The sequence below is a fragment of the Tympanuchus pallidicinctus genome, unplaced genomic scaffold (genome assembly GCF_026119805.1).
Source record: "Tympanuchus pallidicinctus isolate F22 unplaced genomic scaffold, pur_lepc_1.0 scaffold8, whole genome shotgun sequence".
Classification (NCBI taxonomy): domain Eukaryota; kingdom Metazoa; phylum Chordata; class Aves; order Galliformes; family Phasianidae; genus Tympanuchus; species Tympanuchus pallidicinctus.
Window position 1 is genome coordinate 5,012,755 of NW_026294802.1, and position 27,759 is coordinate 5,040,513.

General features: G+C 38.6%; 1 protein-coding gene across 4 annotated transcripts in view; it reads right to left on the reverse strand.

Annotated features, from left to right (window-relative positions):
- Positions 1-1,645: 1,645 nt before the first annotated feature.
- Positions 1,646-27,759, reverse strand: part of CAPRIN2 (caprin family member 2) — a 31,914-nt gene continuing 5,800 nt past the window's right edge. For 2 of the 4 annotated variants that reach the window (XM_052667895.1, XM_052667896.1), the window contains exons 4-21: positions 27,313-27,399; positions 24,825-25,063; positions 23,497-23,579; positions 22,292-22,453; positions 21,782-21,825; positions 19,585-20,421; positions 18,681-18,722; positions 15,515-15,646; positions 15,234-15,321; positions 14,514-14,569; positions 13,816-13,926; positions 12,126-12,236; positions 11,337-11,489; positions 8,874-9,057; positions 7,305-7,490; positions 6,182-6,282; positions 4,030-4,096; positions 1,646-2,570 (exon numbers count right to left, since the gene is read on the reverse strand). In XM_052667895.1, coding sequence (XP_052523855.1) covers positions 2,002-2,570; positions 4,030-4,096; positions 6,182-6,282; positions 7,305-7,490; positions 8,874-9,057; positions 11,337-11,489; positions 12,126-12,236; positions 13,816-13,926; positions 14,514-14,569; positions 15,234-15,321; positions 15,515-15,646; positions 18,681-18,722; positions 19,585-20,421; positions 21,782-21,825; positions 22,292-22,453; positions 23,497-23,579; positions 24,825-25,063; positions 27,313-27,399 — 3,252 coding nt within the window. In that variant the 3' untranslated portion in view covers positions 1,646-2,001. The remainder of the gene's footprint in view (positions 2,571-4,029; positions 4,097-6,181; positions 6,283-7,304; positions 7,491-8,873; positions 9,058-11,336; positions 11,490-12,125; positions 12,237-13,815; positions 13,927-14,513; positions 14,570-15,233; positions 15,322-15,514; positions 15,647-18,680; positions 18,723-19,584; positions 20,422-21,781; positions 21,826-22,291; positions 22,454-23,496; positions 23,580-24,824; positions 25,064-27,312; positions 27,400-27,759) is intronic. The other 2 variants (XM_052667897.1, XM_052667898.1) reach the window with 2 other exon arrangements.

A 27,759-nucleotide genomic window follows, 5' to 3' on the forward strand; every position in this document is an offset into this window, starting at 1 on the left:
AGTGAGAAATCCATAGTGCAAGTACATACAGTAAAGCCCAGTATGACAAACTACGTGCCAAATAAAGACCTGGTTCTAAGGCAACTGTAATGCAAGGGATACCCTTCTGTGTGCACAGTAGGGTTAATTTCCTAGTCCCCTAGTAAGACAGCATGAAAAACAAGGGACTCAACAGTGCTCAAGATGCCTAAAAATTCAGAGCGGCAAGATTTATTACAAAAGCAATAAAGTCTGAGTTTGGCTGCAGTTACCTACTACTGCAAACAGAAATTTATCCTAGCACTTCAATTTATCAGCTAAATTCTCATAATTATAGGAAGGAGAATTAACAAAGGCAAGGGTTAAGGAAACTAAATATCTTATATGCACTTGCCTCTGATCCTTCATTGATCACATTCAATAAAGCCAGAGCATGTACACAAAAATATAAAATACATTTACTACTTAATAGATATGGGTTGACATTTGTCATACCCAGGTTCCTGAAGCTTTACCCCAAACTTTTTAGAACTTACCACAGAAGTTAAATCAAGACTATTATTACCATGTAAGTAGATGTATGAAAAAAAATCTAGACTGAGAGTAAAATCAAGGTCTTCGTGACAGGAACTTTGTGGAGTCATGGAGATGACTCATTTTGGAATCCATGGGGCAGCAGAAGGAAAGACATTTTGAAACCAGTTACTAAGAAACAGCAGTGTTATACCAGGTCTGACTTCTACTCCGTTATCAGTTTTTACTTGTAAATGAAGCTGTTAGCTGAACTGCTTTTAGAGCACTTTGGATTCATCCTTAGATGTACCAGTCTCTTCCACTATCTCTCTCACTGGAATACTTAAGTACACCTACTGCTGGGAGTACAGAGGCTCCTAAAAGCAGAAAGAAAACTGTAGATTTTTAGCTCTTACAAGTTCAGACTTTCATTTTAAACATAAAAAATGCTTTCTAGTATTTGACATGAAGCTTGGATAAGAACTTCCATTGCTTTCCAGTTTCCAGGTCACGAGATTGCTGGAGACTACATAAACCTCCTTTAGCTGTAAGAAATGTTTAATAAATGCCTCCTAGCACTTGTATACAGGTTTGATTTAGGATGCAAACAGCAGGCTTCAACTACAAACACCAGCTTTCTCAGCAGTGTTCTGAAAGGAAGAAAAGCAGCTTAATGTAAGTTAAACTCATGTGAGAGGGAAGCTGTACAGGTTTGGACTTCATAAGGGTCACTTGTAGCTTAGGATATATCACATCTGAATGAACGCAGCATAAGTGTGAGCAAGTCCTTCAGTGACTGTTTTGAGGTTTAAGAATTTCAGCTAGCTGCTACTTCAGCAGCAAAGCAGTTGTGTAACAAGACTGCATGCTGACAGAACATGCATTTTAAGTAGTCCCAGTAAACCATGTAGAGTTTCATTTCAATTTTAACAGAAAGGTCAAGGAATCAGAAGTAGCTATGCAACTAAATCTTGAATTCACATCAATCGAGGAAGCAACGAAGAACCAAATAACCAAGTAATCCCATTTAAACTAATTTACCCCCTGAATTACTGAAACCCAAAGACAAGTTCTATATGGAGTATGAACATGTATGTACAGCTCACTAGGAATAACTATCCTGATATTTTAAAGATAAAGACCACTAGCAAGATTAATACTAAAATGCATATTAACTTGTTTTATTGAGGCACAACAAGGCATTGTGAATAGCCCATACTTGAGGCAATCAATAGTGTAGTAAGCTGGACATTAATACAGTTTAGGGTAAGTGCAAACAATATACATTCACAGCTTTACTAGCAAGGCTACATCACAACTGATAAAGTGCCAAATTAGTGCTGATTCAGTACCCCAACTCCATGATTTCACCTTGCACAACAGGACCATCATTTCCCCCAGTAATGGAACCACATCTTCTATCAAGTCAGTAGTAAGTGCAAAGCTAGTCCCATCCCCCCCTCCACCAAGGTGTTTGGAGCAGCTTTTTTGTAAACATTGCACTGTATTTTAGTCCTGATAAAGGAGGTATCCCGAAAAAGTAGAGTATTTCCAGCTACTTCCATAAATGGCTCCCCGATGCAGACGCAACCAGATCTGATCTCCCTGGAACAGCTGCAGGACTGCATGGTTACTGGCTGTTTCATGATCAGGAGCCCCATCATTTGCATATGCTGACACTAGGACCTCTTCATTCTTCATGAGGTTCACATACAGGGGAACATTTACAGCCAGCTTCAGCATGTGGAAGATAAAGACATAAGTACCATTCACTGGGCAATTGAATCTACCAAGCTGGATGTCAAATGTTTCTCCAAGGTTGTTCAGCAATAGATCAAACACAATTGGCTGGTCTAGAGTTCCAGGGGCCAGGTTTGATGTTCTAGCTGCAGAGAAGGCAACTCTCATCTGCTGTGGGAGGGGGTAGACGTGCACTGGTAGTATAGTGGCAGCTTGGCTTGTCACTGGCATATCAACAGGTGTGATGCTGCGAGAGTCTCCCTGCCCAGAGTCTCCACTGTTAAAGGTTTCATTGTCTCGTTCTGGACTGCTCACCTGAGATGAATCACTCCACCCTGCTGTTAAAGATCATTAGCAATGATAAATAAGTATTATAACAGAAGGGTACCTTAAACCTGCAAGCATGTTCTTAAGCAGAAAATCTGTTTTGTAACACATTTGCCTCAGCTATAAGAATCTGTCGAAGGGCCCCAGTGAGAACAGAACTTTGAAGTTGTTTCACATTCCTCACACTTGCATCCAGCAAGAAGGACCATAATTCAGCTATGAACAATGACTTCTCACACTTTTAAGTAGGAGAGGCAGTGGCTTGCAATAACTTTTTAGCTGCAGCATTCGCACAGCTAAAAATTACCATACCTCATCATAAAACAGTATGTGCTGACTGAGTGGAAATACAAAGCAAGTTCTGGAAGAACTCTGCAGAATCACTAAAAGACATATAATTATTCAGACACCTTGAAGGCCTGAAGCTGCACCTAATGTTACCTCAGTACTGTTCTTCTGGAGATGTATTCTTGACATGTCAAGCCATATCTGCTTGTCATGTTAATATATTACAAGTCTGAAAAACTAGGATTGCTTTTCAGCTTTCTGCATCCTACTGCCCAAAATAATGTTTATCTGTTCAAACATCTGAGTTAACAGCACCTAGTTTCAGTCTGGAATGAAAGAATTGACAGAACCAATTTAGAACAGCTGCTATCAAGTTAAGCCATTGTTGCTTCTGCAGGAAATGAATACCTTCACATATCTGATAACAGTAAGGTATCAGCAGCAACTTCACTTAATACTAACAGGTAAATCTGTCAACTTCACTCATCACCATAACATTCTGATTTTTTCCCCAAATCAGAATTTTGAGTCCCCCCTCAGGCTGAGACAAAATACTTTATCCTGAAACAGTTGCTACTGTATGAAAGATCCCCCCTTTTTCTTCTAAGTAGTAATTTACAGTGAAGATTCTACTCACTTTTTACCTATAACAATAAATCCAGAAGGAAAGTTCTATATACGAGATGAAATCATCTCACAGCTTTTCAAAATGCATTCTATACAACACAAGCTTTGTATATCCAAGCATGAATTTCTTCACCAGTTCCATGCTGGAGTACAAAGTCGAAAGCTGTCCTTACAAAACAACTATTTTCTGTAGAAAAGCACTCTTACAAAGTTTCTGGGATCTGACAGCTCGAAGAAGAGAGACCACACAACTAAGTGAAGATGCCAGATGTAACAGCGGTACCATTCTGCATGTATTTCAGTCAATTTTATGAATGAAGTTCAAAAAGGTATCACTATATCAGAACTCTGACATAGGAAAATTGAGAATGGTAGAACTAAGCCTGTTGCTATGCAATGTCGACTGCTTAAGAGTAGCACTTACATTTCCATTTAACTTGGCTAATTTATACCAAGCTGTATCTGTCTGCTAGCAGTGTCAGTACACTCACTGTTTACACTAACATTCCACTTCAGCAAGCAGATACATCCCTGGGAATCTGATATTGGCCTTACCTCTTGAATTTGCTCGTGGACCGCTAGTTATCCCACCTCGTTTATAGCACTGCTGGTAATTAACATCCTAAAGAAAACAGAAGATAACGATGACCAAATCTGAAAACAAACGAAGCTATGAATAACTGCGCAGCATGCAAGTAATTCAGGCTCTGAACTATACATTTTGATTCTGAACTCCATCACTGTCAATTAACAACCTTATTTATGGAAAATTTACTTATGTATTTACTGATGTTAAGTTAAAAAGCTTTGCTGTACTTTACCTTAAATCTCAAGCCTATTCTAGGTCAGTATAGAAGAAATTTCATTTCAAAGCTGAATACACAACCTTCCCCACCTCTAAACAGGTGGGTTTTTTTTTTTTTTTTTTAAACAAAAAACACTGCAGACACAACCTGGAAGTTCACAGCTTAACCTGAAGTGTTTAATTCAGTTGCCTTCATCATAATTTGAACCACCAAGGATTAAGCTTACTTTAACACTCCACAGGAAACTGGCTCAGTAAGAGCACACATTTGCATAGACTTGGACATGTTTATTAGAGAAATGAGTTTCATGCAGATAGTGAATGTTGTATATGATGTAAAGCTCCTCCTAAGATTATCTTCAGACTTCACTTTAAGCCCCCTCCCAACAGGCAACAATTAATTTCCACCTAGGGATCAGCATAATCTGGTCAGATACGTTTCACATTTTACTGATAGTATATATAACAAAAGATGCCTCTCCAAGTTCAAGTACTTCTGAAGAAAGATAAGAGCACTCAAAGGCTGATAGAAACAGGCATGGCAAAACTTGTTTAAATGAGACACCTGAGACATAATGAAGACCTCATGCAGAGATGCATTCATTCAATGAAATTCCCCTTCAAAACTAATCAGGTGTCTTCAAAAGACAGCCTACTGACTTCTAGAAGGCAGTTGTTGTTCCTTTAGCCACCCCAATAGTAGTAACCTACATGTCTTATAACACCAAGAAAAGACTTCTGCAGTATGATACTGAGTGTCAAATTAAGACCTTAAGCACCTCTTCCCACTTCTGTCAGTACAACAAACCAATAGTTTAGATATTAATAGATATGCATCCTTCTACTTCTCCCTGCTTATTCTTATAGTTCGGCAGCTTCAGTTCTGAAGTAATGAACAGGAAGCATGGCACAGCAGGAAACTGAGAACTGCAGAACTCTCTACAAAAAACTCACAGCAGTGACAACATACCACACCTCCTCAAATCAGGGCATTTTCCTCCTTGCCTCCTTCCCACCCTTAGAGAAAGCTGAAGGATCACTTGTCTCTAAAGCATGCTAGCATACCTGAAACATGCTTCATTGGAAACATGTTTCAAGAGCAGAAATTTACCCCTTAAGACCATCTACCCACCTTGAACAAGTCAAAAACTACTGATAAAGAAATACTTAAACCTACTGGAGATACTTGATGAGTTTCATCCTTTACACTTTTCTGAATAGTGAAACTTCCTTTTTTTCTGCATCACCTGGAGCTTAACAACAGAATATCCTTAAACTAACTGATCTCCCCTAATCTACCCATGTTCTACCACCACTACAGAACATGAAGTCGGTCATGCTTGGTTATGATTTACTGCATGCCTTCAAGTGCATCAACCCTTGAGATACCTGCCCTCACTCAGATCAAAGTATCCAGGTGTCAAGATCACAATGGCTGGTTCCTAGCAGGATTTCCTGCTACCCCACAAATACATTCAAGAACAAGGACATCTAGTCCCCAGTCACAATCCAAATGTGTTTTTAATGAATTGCTCTAGCCACGAGCAAATGTGAAGTTTGCTTAGCCTCATTTTATGTCAAGTTATTCAAGAAATCATACACATTACAGAGGTACTGAGTACTAATTTGAAAATCAAGGAAAGATGGGCTTTCTGAAGTTTCTTACTCACTATCTGATTGCATTTCAGAGACCCAATTCTGACTACAATCCACCAGCCCCAAATAGGAGCTTTCTTCCTATTTCAATTGCTTTCTATTGTCCCAAAAGAGTTTGTCTAGAAAACAAAACTGACCTCTACCTTGTAAGGAATTGTTTACCTATTAGGATACTGAAAAGTTACAATATTAGAAGACTGCTTTGTAGTTCTCAAGAAGGCTAATGAAAACAAACTCAATACTTACTCTCTGAGAATACGGCATTCCAGCATAATCTCTAGCAGGGAACTGCAGCTGGCCATAGGTGCCATTAGTTATTGAAGGTGATCCTCTGTAAGCATCAAAACCTGCTCAAAGAGTGATTACTCACTATTAGCCATTTAGTTTTCTGGACTCGTAGTGTAAACAACTAGAACTCCCTTTAAGCAATTAGCACATGTATCAAATCATGCAGTTACACACCCATTCCTCATTTCAGAAATCAGAGCATCACGACTATTAACATGAGCACACTCATTTTGCTGTTAGAAATGCATAGCTATGACATTTTACTACAATTATATTTAGCCTCTTTAGCTATCAGACTAAACAACAAAGAGGACCTTAAATAATAAAGGGGACCTGCAAGCAATTTAGCGCTACGCACTTCCAAATAAACCTTCACTGCTGGCAAGTTCAGACTACTATTTTTACCTTTTTTTAAACAAGCTCCTACAAGTTGGGAAGAAGTCTCAGTCCATTAACTGAAACAACCTGTATTTCAGACTAAGCATGCTTCCACTTCAAAGTTAAGAGGCTGCTGCTACCACAAACTTTGATAAGTAAGCAGAAACTAATCATGACACTCCAGCTAGCAGCAGCGCTGTATAGACCAAACAATCCTTCTCCTAAAATCCTTTGTTTTTTTACTAATCCAGAGGCGTTCTCCATTACTGGAACTGCTTCCCTTATCCCGGTTTCTGCTTGCAAGATAAAAAGCCAGCAGTGTTGAACAAGTAGTACCAGTATCATCTGAAAAGAAAACACCTGCCCAAGATGTTAGCAAAGATGTTAGTGACAGAGGCCAGGAGAAAAAAAGCAAAGGAAGGAAGAAGTTTAGAAGAGTAGATGGTAATTTACTAATTGTTGAACACTTTCATAATTCAACTATAATACTGCTCTCTACCAGTTTGCATGACAGCCAAAGTACAGGGACTACAAAAAGCCCCAGAATTTAAGCAAATTCATTCTACAGAAAGACCTTACTTTCTGCGTGTGATTCTTAAAATACTGCAATGTTTCACATAGAACCTAATTAAATACTATGCATTAAAACAACATTCTGGTATGTAACAGAAGATCTTTAAGGAAGTAGTAAACAAAGACATACCTTTGTATCCACCAGGGGAACGATATGAATTGGTCAGAGACCTTCCACCTCTAGCAGATCCTCTGACAGACCCACGACTGTTAAGGTAAGGCTGAGGGGGTCTGGGAATAACATTTGTCTGTGCTGGATAAAAGGCAAGGCTACCATTGCTAACAGAAACAGCTCCATCAGGTTGATAATTCACTCCTTAAAACAAAAGACATGGGTGGAAAAACTTAGCTGCAATAGCTTAACACATGTAGAAGCAAATGCAGCATTAGGAAGTTCACCAGATTAAGCTGCTCAGTGTATCCTGCTCTTGTCCTTTCCTTACTCTAAATAAGGAAGTTCCTTCCATTTGTTGTGTAGAGTATAATCCCTGTTATGAAGCGTATTGTAGACATAGCCCAGGCTCAGTGTAAGCCTCAAGTATTCAAAGAACATCAGTTCTGCCCTGTTGAAGTTTGCCAGCAGCATCAGGAAAATAACCACATTAGAATAGAAACCACACTCAACTGCAAATTTTTACTTTGAGTCTATACTGCTCTACTGGCAGAAAGTCCTCAGTGTTCTATGATTAACCAGATCACACCTCAGTGTTGACATCCTTTAGTATGATGAAACAAAGTCATCTCATCTAGATAGCAATAAGTCAACTGTAGAGAACTGCAACTGCAGCTGGGTTCCGTCTCTTGAGACACTCTTACATGTGGTATTAAGCAGTTTCATCTCAAGCAACAGGTATTGTATTGAAGAATACTTTTCACTCACAAGACGGTTAAGCGGTTAGCCTTTAATACAGATCATGCAACCATGAATGGGTTCCATAAGTCTACGCTCTAAATCAATCCAAAAACAGATTAAAATGGGTCCAAGTAGAGGATGTCTAATCTTTCTGAAGCTCCTGCAGAGCCATTGCACGTAATAATCAAATATAGTGTTTCACCAGAAAGCTGTGCAGACAGCAACAGATCACCACCTGTAGTCTGTGATGACAAGGAGCATTCAAGCTAAATAACGTTTTCCCTAGTTGCTGTACTTACTGTTCTTTGTAGTTCTTAACCTTACAATGTCTCACTGACTTCACACACTATCAGCCTCAAACAATTCCTACAACAGTCCTCTGGCAGACAATACTCAGTGACCTTGAGTCACTGATTAAATAACTTTAAATTCAGATTCCTACTTGTCATCTCTCACCCTGGAAACTGATCCAGGCAAATTTAGTGCCTCAATTCATTGCAAATCCTTAGCATCAGCTCCATATATTCACCTGGTATCAGCATCTGAATGTCAAGCAAATCAGTTTTGTTTAATAAAGACAGCTCAGGACTCTACTTACCAGAAGTACTATCAACTGAATTACTGCTCATATAACCCTGATGTTAACAGTTGCTACATTAGAACTTCAGTGGTTAAGAATTCCACCGACTTAAACTGAATATACTCGCATTAGTAGTATGTTATAAAAAAAAAGTTAGTAGTATTTTATAAAAAAAAAAAAAAACCTGAAGTAGTTTTACCCAAGGAGCTTTTATAACCTGAGGAATTTTAACGACTGCTTGAAACACAGACAAGTACAGTTCTCACCTGAAGAAAGAGATTCCTGTGAAAGAGAGGTTTGTTCTGCAACATGAGAAGATTGCAACTGGGTCTGAGGAGGAGTCTGTGTACTTGCTGTAGAGAAACTCTGGTTATATCCCGTTGAATATGAAGAATCCTCTTTAACTTCCTGGTCTTTACGTGGAGGCAGAGGAGCATTCACTTTAAATACCTGTAACAGTTCAAGTGCACGCTTAACACCACCAGCTGAAGTGTCTGCCTAATGCCACCATCCTGCTATGCTAACTGTAGCTTAAATCACAGTGCCTTAATCAGTTCCTAGAACACCAATCATTTCATAGAGAGAACTGAGATCACGGTGTTGCTGATCATCCTTTGAATTCACAGTAAGCTTGCTGAATGCAGTCTTGCATGCTTGGCAATTAGCCGAAAGTAGCAGCTTGACTGAACTCAACTACCTTATTTCAACAGCAGCTACCATAGAATAAGCTAGTTTGCTTCCAGTTGAAATGTTACAATAATGGAATCTTCAGATGTGCGTGGAACTCTGGCAGCACAAAAACAAAAGCAGCATAGACCATTTCAGTGATTTGTTTTCCTTTCCAGTTGAACTCCAAGTCATTTTCCAGCCATGGTAAAAGGCTAAACAAACTATCAAATCCAGTCAAGAATTCCAGTTGCCCTAAACATATCCACTAGAGTGGTTCTGCAAGTGGTTCTGCTACTGCTGTAGTAATTTTCTTTCTAAAAGAAAATCGAGGATGTCATACAGCCAAGCTGTCAACACCCATATCCTAGACCACTTGTAGCTGCTTGCCTCTTATCAGTGAGGGTCTCAAGTGGAATTCTAATGGAGTTGCACCACAGACAGCATATGCCTTTAAGCCCCCATGAGCCCAATGGCAGCAACAGGGTGTTCAGATGTTTAAGGGTATGTAATCAACTGAGGCTTTTTCACTGTCTCATTACTGCATCACTTGCTAAGGAAGTATCTGAATCCTGGCTATCTACTGAAATCCAATAGCGATTTCCTTGTTAATGACAGCGGAAGCAATGATAGGAAGAATGCACTGTCAAGTTCAAGAGTACCACCACTGCAAGAGGCATTGAGGTCCCAGCAATGTTGTGAACCAAAAGTGCTAAGAGGTCTTGCATACTTAATATCTCAAAACACCACAGCATTAATTTAAGTGAACATGCAATGGTAACATTCTGCACTAAAAAGCATTCTGAACACAGATCTTAGGCTCAGATATAATTAGAACAGCTAAGACCAAGACTCCATATTTGTTTTGTAACAGACACTTATCTTACAGGACCAGTCCCCCAAGACTTTGGTTCTTCAACCATAGCATGCCATTGGTTTGTTTGTTTTTTTGTTTTTTTTTTTTTTTTTTTTTTTTGTTTTTTTTTTAAAAAAAACTTCCATGAATAATATAATTACATAGTAGCTTAATGTTAATAGATTGAGTTTAGAACAACCTTCCCACCACTACTTCTGGTATAATTATGTTAACATTCTGTATATCTAGGCAAGGTTCTACTGGAATCTTTTCTACTAATACAGCAAGCCTAGAAAGAAACATCATGGTAGTGATTTACTAAAGAACAAACCACAATGTAAGGTGTTTTAGCTGCACCTAAAATTCTTGTGCTTTGAAAAGTTATTAGCTACTTCTATTTCCCTCCCCCCACCCCCCCACCATAACTGTCCAACAAGTTATAGAACTGCATGGGTGCACAGCTACATTTGTTAAAATGGAAAATGCCTTTGGAAAGTCTCAGGTAATCACTTCCTAAACTTGCTTTTGAGCAAGTTTTTACCATCTTCTGAAAAAGGGATCAGAGGAATAGGCAAGTCTAAGTACAGAGAAGGAAGCATTAATCCCTAAGTAGAGACCCTTCCTCTATGTCCCTCAAAGGACTTACATCCCAAATTGCTGGACAGTAGCTGTGTTAGCACTGTTTGTGACATCAGTAATGAGGGATGCTGTTTTTATACATTTGCAACAAGCACTGCTCAATCTGTAGACTACTCCAGGTATCTCATTAGGGATGGATAGGGGGGACAGTTTGATCTTTATGAAGGACATGTTCTCCATGATTCCAGTGGACTGAGTTCTATTCTGCTAATGCAAACAGCGTAAAAAGCAGCATGGCAGACTTAAGCTTCAGAAAGCTTCATGGTACCAATAAGGATTCCATCTCTCTCCTCCACAGTCATTGACATCCACACATAAGAACAGTGCAAATACAATCAACTCTACCTCAGCAAGTAGGTAGAAATTGGTCAATTTAATATCTGACCTCTTAGTTCCTTAAGGATACTAAGATACTCCAGCCATTGAGGAAAGAGTTCTCATCTAGATTTTTAACATGAAAGCATCAAAATAATCTATCAAGTTCCTTATTACATCAAGGAGAAGCCAGCTTCCCCTGTGTTAGGATTAAGACTGAGCATGCTTCTCAATCATGAGTACACATACTTACAGTCTGCATAGCTTGAAAGGGAGCTGCTGTTATTGTGACAGAACTGCTACTTGCTGGAGGAGACTGAAAGCTCTGCCCTTGTGGTACTGGTGTTATGGAGGTGCTTGAAGTTGGCAATGGTGACTGAGGCTCACTTGGGAGAGGAACAGTTGCCTGAGGGAAAGAATATAAATGTAACGAGAGGTCACTTGATAGTTATCAGGCAGTAACAGAAGCAGTTAAATTGTTCTAAAGCCTAGACTGACAGAAGTCAGCAGTTTCTACAGGATGACATTTGGACATAGTAAAGCTACAAAATAGCTTTTGCTTACAATTTCAAATCTTGCTGTGCATCCTCAGCAATCAGTATTTCTATTGCACTCTCTGCTGATGAAGTGAAATGTGCCCATGAGCTACTATACATACCACTCATTGTATGAATTTCACAATAAAGAGGCTTAGGTACTTTTATCCACCACTAAGGAAACATGGGATGCTATCCATTCAGTTTGCTGGAAGATGATTTTCTGGTTGGAATTAAAAATAACTTACCCTTTCCAAAGGAACTCAGGTTTATCTCTCTCTCCCTCCAACTTAATTATAGTTCAGGTTAGAAACAGTGCTGAGTTTTCTAAAGTACTAACCAATACTAAAACTCATATGTGCAGAGTGGCAAAATGAAACATTAATTTATTAGAATACTGATATACTCCACAAATCAGAAATCAAAAGAAATAAAAAAAAATCTATACATATTTGACTCATACTACCCTTTTCAATAACATTTCTCAACTGCCTGCAATAGCTCACCTGGGCTATTTCAATCTTTTTAGGTATCAGTGGCTCAGAAATATGAGGACTTGTCTGATACAGTGGCTGGGAAGCATACTTCTCAGTCTCTTGAGACAGCGATGCTGATGCCTGGAAGAAGCCATACATTGACATCCTATTACAAGTACTACAGAAAGCAAGAAGTTCTGCTAGAGCCATGCATACCAGTGCATAAGTTGAAACAGGTGGATTTCAAAAGACAAGAACAAACAGTAAGTCTGAAGTGCACTAAATAGTTACCTTAACCAAAAGTTGTAAGTAATTAGCTTTAAGGACTCAGACAATGTATTCTGTACAACTAGCCCTGCAAAGTCAGGTAATTCCAAAAACTTTGCTTTGAGCAATTAAAGTGACATCAGTGTCAAACAGAGAAGTGTCTGCTATTAAGCACCCAATAGATTTTTGTCTAACAAGGCTTCAGAGAAACTAACAAGGCTGGCAGGTAGCCTTAAGTAGATAATGCACAGATTTTGTAAACTCACACCTGCAATACTAAGTTTAAGAATTGCTTATACTTAGATTCACAGCCTAAGGATGAAGACTACCAACTCTCATTCTTACCACATCACAAGTGCAAACAGAACTACGTTTCCTAACAGAAGAGTATACTCCTACTATGGAATACATTCCCCAGCCATGCTGAGACCAAATGAATCTTAGTACTGCTTTATAGTCCTCTTGCTTCTCATGGACCATCTTGTGGATGAAGAAAGCCGTAACACTTCAAAGTTAAGTGATTAGGGATGGGCTTAAGCACAAGAACCCCTAATCATAAACACTACATTGGCAAAAACAGAGCATTCTCCTAAAAATCACATGTCTGCCATAGTACAAGCTTCTTTGATTCACATTAAACAAAGATACTCAAATATAGGAAATGTTACTGCATTGTAAAAAGATACTGTCAAGAACCAGGCTAAAACTACTGATCCAAGAGGTAGAAGACAAAGATTAAGTCTTGATGGAGATATTATAGTTATACAGTATATTGAGGAACACAGTAAACACTACATTATTGTACACTGATAGCATGTACATTAGCAGAAAAACACTTCATTGTAATCTACGTACACAGTATTGAGAATCCAGTGTGAAGCTTAACTGCATTTCCAGTCACAGAAATACAGATCTAAGACAGTCATCAGCATAAACTGAAGCTATTTCTTCAGCTTTTAATATTTAAGGAATGCTAGCTTAAGATTTAATTGCATATAAATACAGATAAGACAGCAAATTTTGAAGTCTTAACTCGATACCAGACAGATGCCAAGGATTTCTTCCATTGCTGCACAAGAGAACACCTGCTTTCAGCTTACAGCCTGCTATTGCATGACAACATCCACCCTAATTTATGGATATTCCACAGTCAGAGAAGGTTCTGCATTGAACAAAGCAGAACTCTACAAGAAAATGCACTACACTTCTAGCCAGCAATTTTCCTTTCACACTCTTCCCATTTCAAGGGGCAGACTGTTCACTTTGCAATCTTGTGGTATTAGGAAGACTTTTCCAATGACCTTTACATTATCCATGATACATTACTTGTGTCACCTGCACTCTGACACTGTACTGTTAAATATAGTTTATTGAGGAGAGGTCCCACCACAGCTTTCTGCTAAGGCTGGCTATCACAGATCCTCAAATGTCAGTGAACACCAGAAAACATTACCTGTACTGTCTGTGATGTTACCAGTTCCTCAGTTTCAGAGCCAGAAAGTGTCTGATCAGCAGATGCTAGGGAAGTATTAGAACCGTGCAGTGTCATGGATGATTCAGTAGCCTTGCAAGAACAAAAAACACAGGATTTTGAATTACCTTGAATTCTTGACTGCCCCTGAAAGTCACTCTAAGCATTTACAAGCAAATCTCAGTATGATGCAGTACTCTGAAATACTCTGACCAGTAAGTCAAAGCTTTTTTTTTTTTTTTTTTTAAGAGTGTTTATTAGTGATAAGTAAGCCTATTTAAAAGCTAAAGTAGTTAAGATATGCAAGCACATTAAGTGAACTTAAGGTTCACCTAACAATGGCAGAAATTCCATCTTTGGCATAAGAAAGAATCTCAAAGAGGAAGACATTCATGATCTAGAAATGCAGTATTTTCTCCTGCACACCACTAGCTATGACTTGAAACTAGGAGTTAAACATCAAACTATTTGAGCATGCCTTCAACATATTTTACTTCAATAACATTAACATTTGTTTCTCATTTCCTTTATGATAAGCACAAGAGCAGCCAGCAATTCTTTGACATTTTTTTCTTTCAAGCTACTGAAGTGAATTTATACTATACTGGTTACAAAGCCAGTGTTCTATCATTTCTTGGTTACTGCTTTGCCTCCTCAAGATAGCCCTAGCATCAACTTACTCGCAGAGGTTGTTGAAGAAAATCACTTTGACTTGGCAGTTTCTGTTCTTTTGAAGCTGTAAAAGAACATGAGTTAAGCAACAGTTTTTAAATTCAGAACATTCAGTATACAAAGATGCACTATTTTTAGAGTATGTCAGACTTGCATCACTAAATTACACCTATTGGAAAGCCTCAGTTGTTTCTTTTTTTTTTTTTATATAAAAGAAAGCAGGTGTCCAGTGATCAAAATATCTCTACCAAGGTAGAGATGATCACTTTCCAAATAAAAACCAAGACCAATTAAGTATTTTACGAACTGGGTAATTAATGTTTTACAGCCTACAAACCACCTAAATGATTTCTTATCATGGCCAATTATATAAAGCTTGTTTTGTACATATAACTAGTTAACTGCTCTTGACCCGAGCTCATTCATGGTCTGTATCTATATGCCACATCTAATAGCTACATACCACATCTAGACAAAAATCTGGTATGTTGACAACATGCCCACTCTGCAGCTGGATTTAGATGAACATGCAAGTTAGTGATTATAGAAGCATTCCATTACTAGGCAAATAGGAGTTTAAGCCACATCCAGCAATGGTTTAAAAAGTTAAATGGTTTGAGCTGCTCTGACAGACACTAGTATTCTTCATTATTAAGGAGGCTGTCTTCCCAACTAGGTGTTTTGACAGCCAAGCAAACCCTGCTGGTTATGCTTACAACATTACCTACCTACAGGGCTACTTGCTGGAGTAACTGAAGGTGGTTGAGATGAACCAATGGCACTTGGTGAAGCTTTATCAAAATCCAGAATGGATTCCTTTTGAGAAAAAGATTATTAGCTGGTAGGAAACTAGATTCCACATACACACGAAACATTCATTTGACAAGTTGCTGTTAACTAAGTAGAGCTAGATCCATTCATTCAATGCAAACATGCATAGTCAGCACTGCGCCTTTCCTAACCTAGTATGCATTGGATCTGCTACAGCAACAGAGCAAAAAAAACATACTTGCATGAAGTTGTAAGTCCCTTGTATCTGAGTCATCAAATCCTGAAGCTTTTCCCTTCTCAGTACTGGATCTTTTGGAAGAGTTGAAGTAGAGCAAAATTCTGCAGCTGGCTGATGTACAGGTTTAGGCACCTACAAAGGAAAACAAGATTACATTTAACACTGAAAACAAGGCAAGCTGCTTTCATCCAATATACTTCCAGCGTAAGCTATAAATACTGGGTACCACAGGCCAAGAAATTCTGTTTTTGATGTTTTCTGGTTCAAGTTCCCACTTCAGAAAAAAGGAAGAATCAGCTTACTGATTCTTTAGTTGTCAAAACTAATTAAGTCATAGGATTCACTTGATTTGGTTTCTTACAATCACATATGTTCAAGTTGAGGCCAGAATAATCTTAATACCAGAACTGCATCACTCAAGATTTAACATACTTCCTTCCAGCAAAACACACGCCAGTAAGTACAGATCTTTTACTGGGATGGCATTTTCAGACATGAAGAAACTAAGATGTACTGCAGCAAGCAGGTTACTTGCTATCAGACTTCTCTGCTTTCAGAGCCACATGTTCTCAATGTAACAGCTCCAGCAGAAAGCATTTTATTACACTCTGAAGATCAGCATGAAATATTGGTGTGCATATACCTGCACACCCCACCTCACTTTCTGTACCTCAACAATGACTTCTACAGAGCCTTATTACTCCTTGTTTCAGATGGTCTCCTAGTTGTTCTTCCGTACTGGTTTTCACTTTGCTTTGAGAAATAGAAATGTTTTATCAAAACACAGAACACTTTCATGCAGTGCCAACATTTGTGTTTCCAGCAGATTACTATTTCAGTACTCTGTACAAGGGCATAATTGAGTATTTACATTAATTCATTAGAAAAATACATGGCAGAAGAGTACATGTGACATTTTTAATTGTCACACTAGATTCAAAAGAAATTAAAGTGCCATCAACTAATTTTAGGATAAGTCCAGACACATCTCTTCAAGTACTTGAAACTAATCAGTGCATTTGCAGAAGTTTCAGTAACATGCACAAAGAAGCCTACAGGGTCCAGCCAGCTTCACAAAGCACAATCCATGTACATGCAGCACTGCATTAACATTGCATGAGTCCATTTTAGTACATGGCCCACATGATAGCTACTTCTTGAGCTGTGAAAAGTTCATTTTTTTTATTCTAGAGCTAGAGTGGTACCTTTGTACTAGCCATCCTAATTAGAAACTCAGATGCACAAGCAACAGCTTTTTCTACTAACTGTATGCAAGTTCTTACTGTTCTTGCTTCCAGTAACAAAAACCTATTAAGGATCTAATGCAAAAGTTACAAATGAATAAAATTAAATCTGGGCAATTTATCAGTTAAGTAGGAGTCAAAACCTCCTTCTCCATCCCTGTTACCCATCCCTTACAAACACTTCATTTTGAAACACTTGCTGTCATGTGTTCTTTCTCTTCATTAAAATTCACTAAGACAAGTACACTACTTTACATTGCTATATATTTGCAAACAGGTAACAGGTTTTTTTGCCTTTAAGTCACCTAAGCAAGTAAATCTGGCAATGTCTGAAGCTCTGTAGGTAATAATCAGTTTTAAGTTCAACTTACATATTAAACAAGTGAAGACTGCCTCAAAACATGGAAGCCAAAAAGACTGCATTGTTTCACTTATGGTTGTTGAAGACCATGAACTCCTACATGCTTCTGCAGTTTGTTAGTCTTCTATTTTGCCCCACACTTTGAGGTCATGCTTGATCCTTGTGGGTCCCTTCCAACTACAAATATACTGTGGCACTACATTTCTCAACAGTATATTGGCTGCATTGTTTCTTTTGACTAAGAGAGCATCCACTCAGGGGTTGTTCTATGATAGAGCTTTAAACTAGAAGTGAAGCAGAGGCTCTCTATTCTGTAGAGTTTATCTTCAAGTGCCTAAACATGGTGAAATCCACTAAGCAGAAGTAGACATGGAACCTTCCCAATATAGACTTGTTTTTTTCATTAGTGTTTCAGCTTATATGTTCAAAACTAGAATTATTTAAAAGCTAAGTGCCACACAGAGCACATAAGAAAAAGCAACGGTTTACCAGGCTTTGCATCTCAGATGCTTTGAAAAGGAATAATTTTTTAAGCTGAGAGGGTTTTCTAGTGAACAGTTAGATGCTGTTCTAAGTTACACCTTTATGTAGAATAATGGTTTAAAAGACCTACACATCAGCTCACTGAGCCCACCTTAAGTATCACCCCTTAGAGTATGAACACTAAGTTAATAAGCATACTTCCAAGCCTCAAAATCTAGCAGCTTATGAGAAGATTTGAGAGCTCTAACATGCATTTCATGGAATAAGAAAAGGTTAGATGTCAGCATCAGAACAGAAGTTACACAAACCATTTATCTATCATGCACAAGGTCATTTCATAGGCTCTCCCAGGAAAATAAGTGGATTTCACATGGCATTGCCTCCACTTGCTTTTCTTAAAAGTTTCACTAACCATAAAGTTTAAAATACTTCAATTATGCTCTTTATATGCAGCTTAAGCAAAGCTAAACATTCATTTTGATAAAGTGAGTTATAAAATGCTAGCTAGGATGACAGCACACTTTTTAATCATTTAGTGCTCTTCTGATATAACAATTTGCCAACAGCAACTATGCAAAAAGCCAGCTGATGTTTCTTCATAGCCTGCTACATAAAGCAAAGTTCAGGAGCAAACAGGCTTCATTTACTAATTCAGCAAGCCAACATAAGCAGCACCTCATTTAATTTGGTGGATCTGCACATTACTAAAGAACACTCCTCGGCAGCTGGAGTTTCCCCAGCTGACCAGAATCCCTCCTTTTCCTCAGCAAAAAGTTTTGCCTAGTACTTAAGCCACCTATCTTACACAAAATAAGGTACCCATCCTATTAGAAACAATCTTGCTTTTTGCTGACACCAGAAATTCCAAAATATCTTAAAATGCTTGAGACTGCACCATAGTTCAAATAAACTCCATTACATTAATTCTGTGCAACACCTGTTTGTGCTCAGTTATGAGTGAAAGAACAGTTCCATACCCACACCACCACCACCACATGTGATTCCACTCAGCTTAAGAGTAGAAGACAAAGCTGAAACACCTCACCCATTTGGTTACCCAGTGCTGCATGTTACCTACTCTTTTAATCTCATGTTCAACCTTCTGTTTGCGCTCCCGCCTCTAGAAGCAAGAATAACCATTTTTCAGTTTTGCCAGGAGACTAAATTTAACTACTTGCTGTGAACAATATAAAGTAAATTGATTTCTGCTTTCTTACAGAAAGAAGGTAAGTGCTGACAACAGCAACTTGTAGGAGGGAATTGAGCAATTCCTCATTTTCTTCCTCAAGTCTTACTTAATGGTGTAACTGAACTCTGCTTTGCCTACAACCCTGTCCATCCCTAGAGTAAGAACTGTTGCTACCTGAGCACAGGTAAGAAAAGCTACCTTAACATAAGTCTGTCAGTGTGCTCAGCCATCAACCCTACAGTGGGTTTCATTTTACATTTCTAAAACAATTCTGTTGTTAGAATCTCCAGGGCAGCAGTATAGCTTTGCATTCATCTGGAAATACATATTTAAGCCTCTGTACAGTTGGTATTGCTTGAACTAGATGTTAGTTCCCTTGAATCAGCTATTTTAATCAAAAGCCTAAAAAATTACTGAAGAGCTATTTGTATGCAGTCACAGAAAGTATTTGATCCCCAGATGAGTCATACCTGCTTTGCACTGATAACAGTGGACAGAGCCAATAGCTGGGGATGAGCTAAGTTAATTCTTCTATCTTACACATAAAGCAGTTAATCAAGGTTCAAACACAGCAACGCTGTGTTGACATAAAAAGCCAAGCAGCACACCATCTTGCTATTCAAACACAAAGCTTAACCAACAGAATTGAATTACTTCACCTAAGGAAGAATGAAATGGGAATCTACACAGGTCTACAAGCTACACCTTGTAAAGCCTCTGCTAATAATGAAGCTTTAGTCCAATACACTAATGTCAAATTTCATGACAGGTAATACTACATATGCCAACTCACTTCTTTGGGTTCCATATCAAACTTCTTTGGCCCCATCTGCTCCTTTGGCCCAACACTTGCAGCTCCCCAGGACTTCGGAGGATTCTGTAACTGCTGTGATGACACTTGCTGTTGCCTCTCAGCTGTTTCCCAAGCCTCTCGAGTTTCCTGCTTCTTTTGCTCTGGCTCCTCCCTAACATGTGCAGCCCAAGCCTTCACAGGCTTCTGCTTCTTCTGCTCTGGCTCTTCCCTAACATGCACTTCCCATGATTTCACAGGCTCTTGCTTCTTTTGTTCTGGTTCCTCCCTAGTTTGGGTTACCCAAGGTTTTGGAGATTCCTGCTTTTGCTCTGGTTCTTCCTTAGCTTTTGTTACCCAAGGTTTTGGGGACTCTTGTTTTCTCTGTTCCTGATCTTCCCTAATTTTTGCTACCCATGGCTTAGGAGATTCCTGTTTCTTCTGATCCTGCTCTTCCCTAACCTTTGCTATCCAAGGTTTGGAGGACTCCTGTTCCTCTCGAACACGTGCTACCCAGGCCTTCGGAGCTTCTTGCTTCTTCTGTTCTTCTTCAACACGGGTCTCCCAAGACTTTGTAGGCTCACGCTTCTGCTCCTCTTCTTTAACATGAGCTTCCCAATGCTTTGGTGAATCTGGCCGTTTTGTTTCCTGCTGCCTAACACGAGATTCCCAAGGCTTTAAAGTCTCTTTTTTCTGCTTCTGCTCTTCAATATCAACAAGCATTTCCCAGGATTTTGGAGGTTCTTGTTTTCTAGCACATTCAGCTTCCCAAGACTTGGGCTCTTCCGGCTTCTTCTTGACAGAGTATTCTGCTTCAGGCAAATAACGCCTGTTGAGAAACTATATAGACCAAAGAAACTTAATGGCTCCAAGAAAACATTTTGCTACTACAGTTCAGGTCAGTTAAGTTAGGTCATCCAGCTACTCAAAGCTCAGCTAAATGTGGAATCTAAGCAGTTTAAGTTCTAGCCATAGAAACCACGTAGGCAGTTATGGCTTTATTCGACAACACTGCAGATTAGTGCGGTATTTTTTTCTGGTGTGCCACAGAAGTATGAAAACAATCCCAAACAGCACAAATGAAACATACTTAAGCTGAGTGAATCTATGATCCTTATCCTCAAGGCTAACTGAAGTTCTCAGGCAGTAACAATATCCAGTTCAGTTGTGCCTTTTGTAAAAGGTAGCCCTCCTAAACATCCAGGAGTCTGTAGCATCTACTATTAGCCATTTTAGTAAGCATAGCACCACTACCTCCTCCCAGAATGTTTGACCTAGGTAATGTGCAGTAATCAATTATAACTGATTCTTAGAGTTTAAATACTCAGTTTCTAATTTAATACAGTTGGACTTCAACTCCATTCTGTGAATATTACCAATCTTCTGTCAGTTTTCAACTAAGATATCCTATAGATATCCTGAGTTACTACTTTGTCATAAACAGGAAGCCAGTATCTGAAGACATCCTGGCTATGATTTTTCTGACATGATATCAGAAAAAGTTTAGAACCTGAATGTTACCAGACATTACAAAGCTTTGTTCTGGACTATTTCTCTAGTGAGCTATCCTAGAAGAGGGATTCAGCATTAAGAACCACTATTTGCACTTCCAAAAAACCAAACTTCCTTCCCTTCATTTTGAACCAAATCTAATAGCTTTCATGCTATTGCCAGTTAAAGCTTGAGTACTTAAACTCAAGAGTTAGGAGGACTACTGAAGTACATCTTTACACCTTTATGCACACATGGCTGTCTCAGGATCATCACTCTTCTGAGAAAGAGTAAGATTTGCATCATTCTCAATGCCATCAATACTAAGTCCTCTGCTTGGCTTTACTAAAGCTTTTTAGGGAAAGCTTTAGTACATGCTATTTTTTCCTCTATACTGTAGCACACAAAAAATTTTGTGTGCTACATCTGTGTTTTCATTCCAAAAACTGATGTTTTAGTTTATTCAGAAAAGAGCATTGAAGTATTGTATTGCTTTATGTAATTCTTCCCCATGTACTCTCAAATACCTTACAGGAGCCACAAATGTGGAGAAATAGAAAGGCAACTAAGTCTTCTGTAACAGTTCCTACATAAGGAAGCATCTTAGCTGTTACTCAGGCTTTTTGAAATTTAAAGGGCTGAGAAATGCAGTAATATTTCTGATAAATCACAATACTAAAGAAAGGCAATTAACAGTGGAGCATCTTACCTCCTGTGGCTGTATTTCAGACTTCATAAGCTCCACAAGGGATTCTAGAGAAAGGATGTTAATTTGTTTCAACTGATCAAATGCAGAGAGCAAGCTAAACAACAGCAAGTCTCTAATTCTATTTGAATAGTAACACCAAAGGCTCAACTTGATGCAGTGAAACCTCATCTCAGTCTAAATATCTCATGTTGAATGCTATTTTCCATTTTCTGATCACATTCTAACACTTGAAGAAATTACCAGAAACCATTAAGTTTTTGGTAAAAGGAATATTATGTTTCTCACACAGAGGTATGCTCAAGAGGTAAAAAGAACCATTACTATTAATTAGGTGCCCCCCTCCCCCCCCCCCCCCCCCCCCCAACAGGGCAAGTCCTTCAGGTTTAGTTTTAATTACTGAATTGAAAGCAAGCTATAGGTTTAGATTTGCATCAAGCTATGCAAAATCAATGCTTAGTTCAAGCTTATCCCAATATTTTAATACAGAAATTGTACCCTGAAATATTCTACCTGATTCTTTGATAGGTTCTCCTTTTGACATCTGTCTTGTCCTCTCAGATTTTCTATGTACTTCCTCCAATTCTTTCACTGGCACAGTGGTGCGAGGAGTTGGAATACTTTCAAAGTAACCAGAGTCTAGAAGTTTGGATAACAAGTCCTTCATGTGTTTATCTGAAAAGGTAAAATTTTTATGAAGTTAAAATACGCCAACTCAAAAATCAAGGAGTATTTAGATTACAGACCAAGACTCTTCCCATATATAAACTGCAACTTCTCCAGCTACTTACGCCTCTTGCCAAATTACATAAATATTTTTAAAGGAAATATCTGCCAAACCACTTAATTTAGCAGAAAATATCTTGACAATCTAGAGTAAAGGCTGTAGTTTGTGTTTAGATACATATAAGGTGATCATTAGCAACATTAGATCACACAAACCTAAAAAGAATTTGTTTCTTATCTGTGAACTAAACAGTGTTGATACAACACAGCAGGTGTGCTGGTTGTAGCAGAGGTAAAGCTGTAATGTGGTCACCATATAACTGCCCTACAGACCCTCCTCCCAACAGTAACATCCTGCAAGAGGAAAAAAAGAACCACAAAAAGAAAAATGAGAAAAGCCCTTGTTCAAGATTGTCCAAGGGCTTTTGAAATTAAAAGAACAAAAGAATATGCAGAGTCCCATAGATTCTGGTGCATGATAAAGTGAGTATATTTTCAATAGGTGAAACTGCACTGTAGATGATCAGAGCTCCCACCCAATTTCATTAACAACTATTGTTCCTCAATGTCATATCTTGACTAGCATTCAGCCAAGATATCAGTATATTCAACTAAGCATTATGGTCAGTAACAGAGTTCCACACTTAATCCATTTGCACAGCTATCCAACAAGACACCCCCACTACCATTCAGTAAATTCATGTAGTTACTATTGATCTGCTACCACCAATATTCCCCAGAACAATCTAGGCTCACACAGAAGATACAGGACATCAGTATAAGACAATGGTTTCTTTATCCAGGGAAAGATTACCGCATTGTTACTAATCTGTACTTAGTAACTAAATAGCTCTTCCTTGGAGAACAGAGTTGCACATAGCACTTGAATGTATATGAAGACATTGTAAATCAAGCATTTCTGTTTGTTCTAGATATTAAAAATAGCACACAAGCTTTAGACCTCATTTATTTCCTCCAGATGAAGCACTTACATGTTGTTCCAACCACGGGTTTCTCGCTGCCTTCTAGAAGGTCCCAAAAGTAAAGAGATGATTGTTCCATCTGATCTTCAACACTAGAAAAGACAATTTTACCAGGTAGAAACGTAGCCAAAAAATCAAGTCTTGCACTACCCCCAATATCCTTCATTGGGAAATGCTGACATTTAGCCTTCTAAAGTAAGGCCGGAAACAGTAAATCCTCAACACTACTATGCACTAGAAAAGATAGATTTTAATAATTTGTGCAAGATTCAGTCTAGCGAATTAATTTACTTGTAAATTACACAAATTGGAAAGCCTAGTATTATCCCACAAGGCAACATGGCTGGACTTCATTCTGAGCCAGGAATCCCAGCTGGGGAACCCATTCTTTCTTAATCAGCCTACTGCCTCATTTATTGGACACATGCACAGAAGGTAGCCATCACCAGTTCTAGCCATTCTGCTAGGTGAAGCATTTGGTCATAGGCCCATAGTTCTCCTCCTCCTCTCCCCAGCCCCCACATGATGTTAAAGGGCATCAATGTGAAACTTACTGTCAAAGGAAGGAGTAATGATTTTGTGGAATAAATGAGATAGAACTTTTTTCCCACCAAGATGAAACACTACTGTATTTTTAGTAAGTAACTTTAGAAGACAACTTTTAAGAGCAAAGATTAACCTAGCTTAGCCTATGTGTGATAAATGATTAAGAATTTCAGGAAGTCACTTTTCACAATGAAAATAATTACTTTTCCACAAAGTGTTTCCAATTACCATCTAACAGGTTTTCCATATTTATGCACAGTCTACTGCAGTCTTAAGGCAGAGTGAAGCTAAGCATTCTTAGCAGTCATAATACAACCACGACAGGTACTATCATACAACCTTACAGTGAGTGACAGAGCTAAAGTTTGTCATATCTTAAAGGACTACATTACATTCCTTTACCCCAAAGCAGCTCATCTTGATTATCACATGAATGGAACACATCTTTACTGCATTCTTATTAGATGTACAACAAGACCTCAATGAAGCAGCATGCCACCAATTCCTACTTATGGTGATACTGCAGTGCCTCCCCAGGGAAGTACAAAAAGATATAACAGAGGAGGGTTTGTATGTAGTCTGAACAACTGGAAAAGTGGGTACAGTAGCTTTCCTTTAAGGCTCAGAGTGAAGTAGTTCTGCCATATTCTAAGATCTAGACTAGAGAAAGTGTACTGTATGGAGTTTTAATTTGTGCCCCAAACCATAACATTTCAAGACACGGCAGTGTCAAACAGGACACTTACTGTAGAAAACAAAGTATATTCATTACACAAAAGCACCAAACTTACCTCAAGCTCTCATTTCTTTCTGGACATGTCAGTTTTGCAAATCTTATGAGGTAGTCTAGTTCTTTAGAAGGCAAGTATATTGCACCATTCACACCACCTTTGAAATCTTTCTGAACATGCTCTTGAGTAAAGTTCTGCAGCACATACTGGACTTGAAGAATTGTACGCAGTTTTTTCTTCTCTGCTTCAAGCTTCAATAGACTCTCTCTTCGCTGGGCCTTCTTCTGTGCTTTCAGCAACTATTTCAATATATTAAATCAACAGTTAAACAGCCAAACAACAAGATTCTAGAACAGAACAGTTCTAGTATTGATCACCCTACCTTGGTTAAATAAACACCTAGTTCTTTTTTCAGATACAAGACCTTGCAAGTTCTTCCTCCGACAGATTTCCCCACTTCACTATTCAACCTCTACACCTATAGCTTTAAATGAAACTGGATATTGGCAGATTCACTCTTAATTTTCCTCTGCTATATTTGCATAGTATATCACTGCTAATTACTTTAATTGCTTTCCAGAGTGAATAAAGGAAATTGAAAGAATTAATACCGATGTACAAACTCAAGCCCATCTGACATTTATCATGTGAAGTTAAAGATGCAGAAGCTGTCTCAAACTCTTCCTAGGGAGAAAACTGCCCACTACTTTGAACATTCCAGTTCAAATAACATAGTAGAGTCCCACAGTTATTCTGTTAGCAGAAGGCTGAGGCACTCAAATAAGAAACAGCAGTCACAGAATATACACAACCTCCATGCTCCCAGCATTCCAATATCTATTAGAAGTAGAGATGAGAAAAAAAAGGTTAGCTTGTATTTTAAATATAGCATAAGCTCAAGAATAAACCTGAACTAGCAGAAGCTAGTGATAAGATTTTGATTACTAGAAATACCTAAAAGCAAGGCACATTGGCTCAAAAACCTTTATTTCTGCTGTTTTACAGGAAGCTATGTAGAGGAAAGCTACGAGATAAGCCATGTTTTGATACTCAGCATAGTGGTTTGTGTTCAACACGATAATCAAGTGAACCCAAAAGCAGCAATACCACTGGAAAGGCTTAAATCACACAATGCAGTAAGCCTCTCAAAGCCTTACCTGCAGTTACTACACACACAAGAAAAGAAGTCTAAGCAAAATTGCTTGGATCTCAGTCACAAACAGACCGTTTTACTAGTCTAGCTCGTCAGTATTATACAAGAAGCAAAGAAATTCTGCCAGAGGAGTGACTAATCATGTTTTGCCTCCCCAGCACTACATCAGATCAGATCTTTTCACAAGAACTGCATTTTCCTGAGAGCCAAGAAACTAATTTCTCCAGCAGTCAAAGAAAGCACTTGCTTACATGAAAATATGCCACATCAAATCCTGAAGTCCTAAATAAAACACTAGAACTGTAAGTTGCCATAATTAGAGAAAACTACAGCAGAATAAGTAGCAAAGTCCTTCATCTTCAGCAGAATTTCACCAAGAGCTGTACTAACTGAAGCCAAAGTTACTTAATACCAGTGCTTTCCATACTGGAAATAAACTGGAAAAAAGCATTTTATTTAGAAGGAACCTTAAGAGGTCACCTAGCCCAGCCTCCAGAACAATGAAGAATGATGCTGAATCAAGAACCAGCCACTTAGTTTTCACTGTAGTCAGGCCTCAAATACCTGGGGAGAGATTCAATGGCTTCTCTAGGCAGTCTGTTCTAGTGCTCAGTTGTCGGTGACAGCTTCCCTCCTATCTAGTTGGAATCTGCTATCTCAGTTTCTTATTCATTCTTCTACATACCTCACAACAAAGACTAGCTCTATCTTTTATGGTATCTGAGGACTAATACTACATAACTCCTGCCAATTCTTCACTTCTTGGGGCTCAGTAAGCCCAGTTCTTCCAGGCTTTCACTGATCTGCTCTAGCACCTGGCCTTATGGGGACCCACCAGTGGACTCAAATTATCTATAACATCTGTGTACCCAGTAGCCAGGGATAGACACAGCTGGTTTAATGAACACTAAGTGAAAATAATCAGTTCCCTTTAAATACTGGCTAGGAGTCTGGTCTTCACTGCTACAGGATATGCAGTTTACTTTGGCTGCTGCCCACAAGGAGGGCCTCCATGGACTCTTCAGTGGAGCTGATCATCCACCAATCCACACCTACACAGGGAATGAGTCTACCCTAGGCACAAGGCATAGGCAAGGTGGTTCCATTTTAAACCTAGAGTCATCTCAAATACAGACAAGTTCAAATTATTCAGTTTGCTTAAGCACAAGTTCTTAAAACAGTACAGAGAACACCACATTGAAGACAGCATCATACAATTGTCAGTCTTTACTCTGATCTAGTCTGTATTTCAGACAGTATAAACAGATTGTTCACCTGAGTTCTGAGACAAACAGCTTAGCAATCTGCACAGTGGCATGTAAATATAGCAATTGGAGGAACAGTGCAAAGATCGGTCAACTCCTGACAGTGTCATGAGCAACATATTATACTTACATCTTGGCTAAGACCTGAAAATGTCTTCTGAAGCTCCTTGGCAAATTCTAGATTGTGTACTACTTCATCATATTTCTCTACTGCCTCCTATAAAGAAATAGATAAAAATACATTTAATACTTAAGACTACTGATTGCATCTCAAATTTTACTTAACCTCACTGCAGAGCTAGTGATCTAGTAGGTTCTTCTTTGACACTAACTTGTAACAACTTACACTGTCTATCACTATCAATAACCATCTGAGATGCATTTTCCATGCAATACCTTATGCAATGCTTGGTATGCTAATGCTGAAGCAGGAAAGCTTAAATATCTCTTATTTTCCATTTTTCTTTTTATTTCTGCAAGTCTCAACAATCAGATAAAAACAGCTGTTTATCATCAGATGCTAACATGAAACTTGAAAGAATTACAGAAGACAAGTTTAGTACTGAGGCTTTAGCCT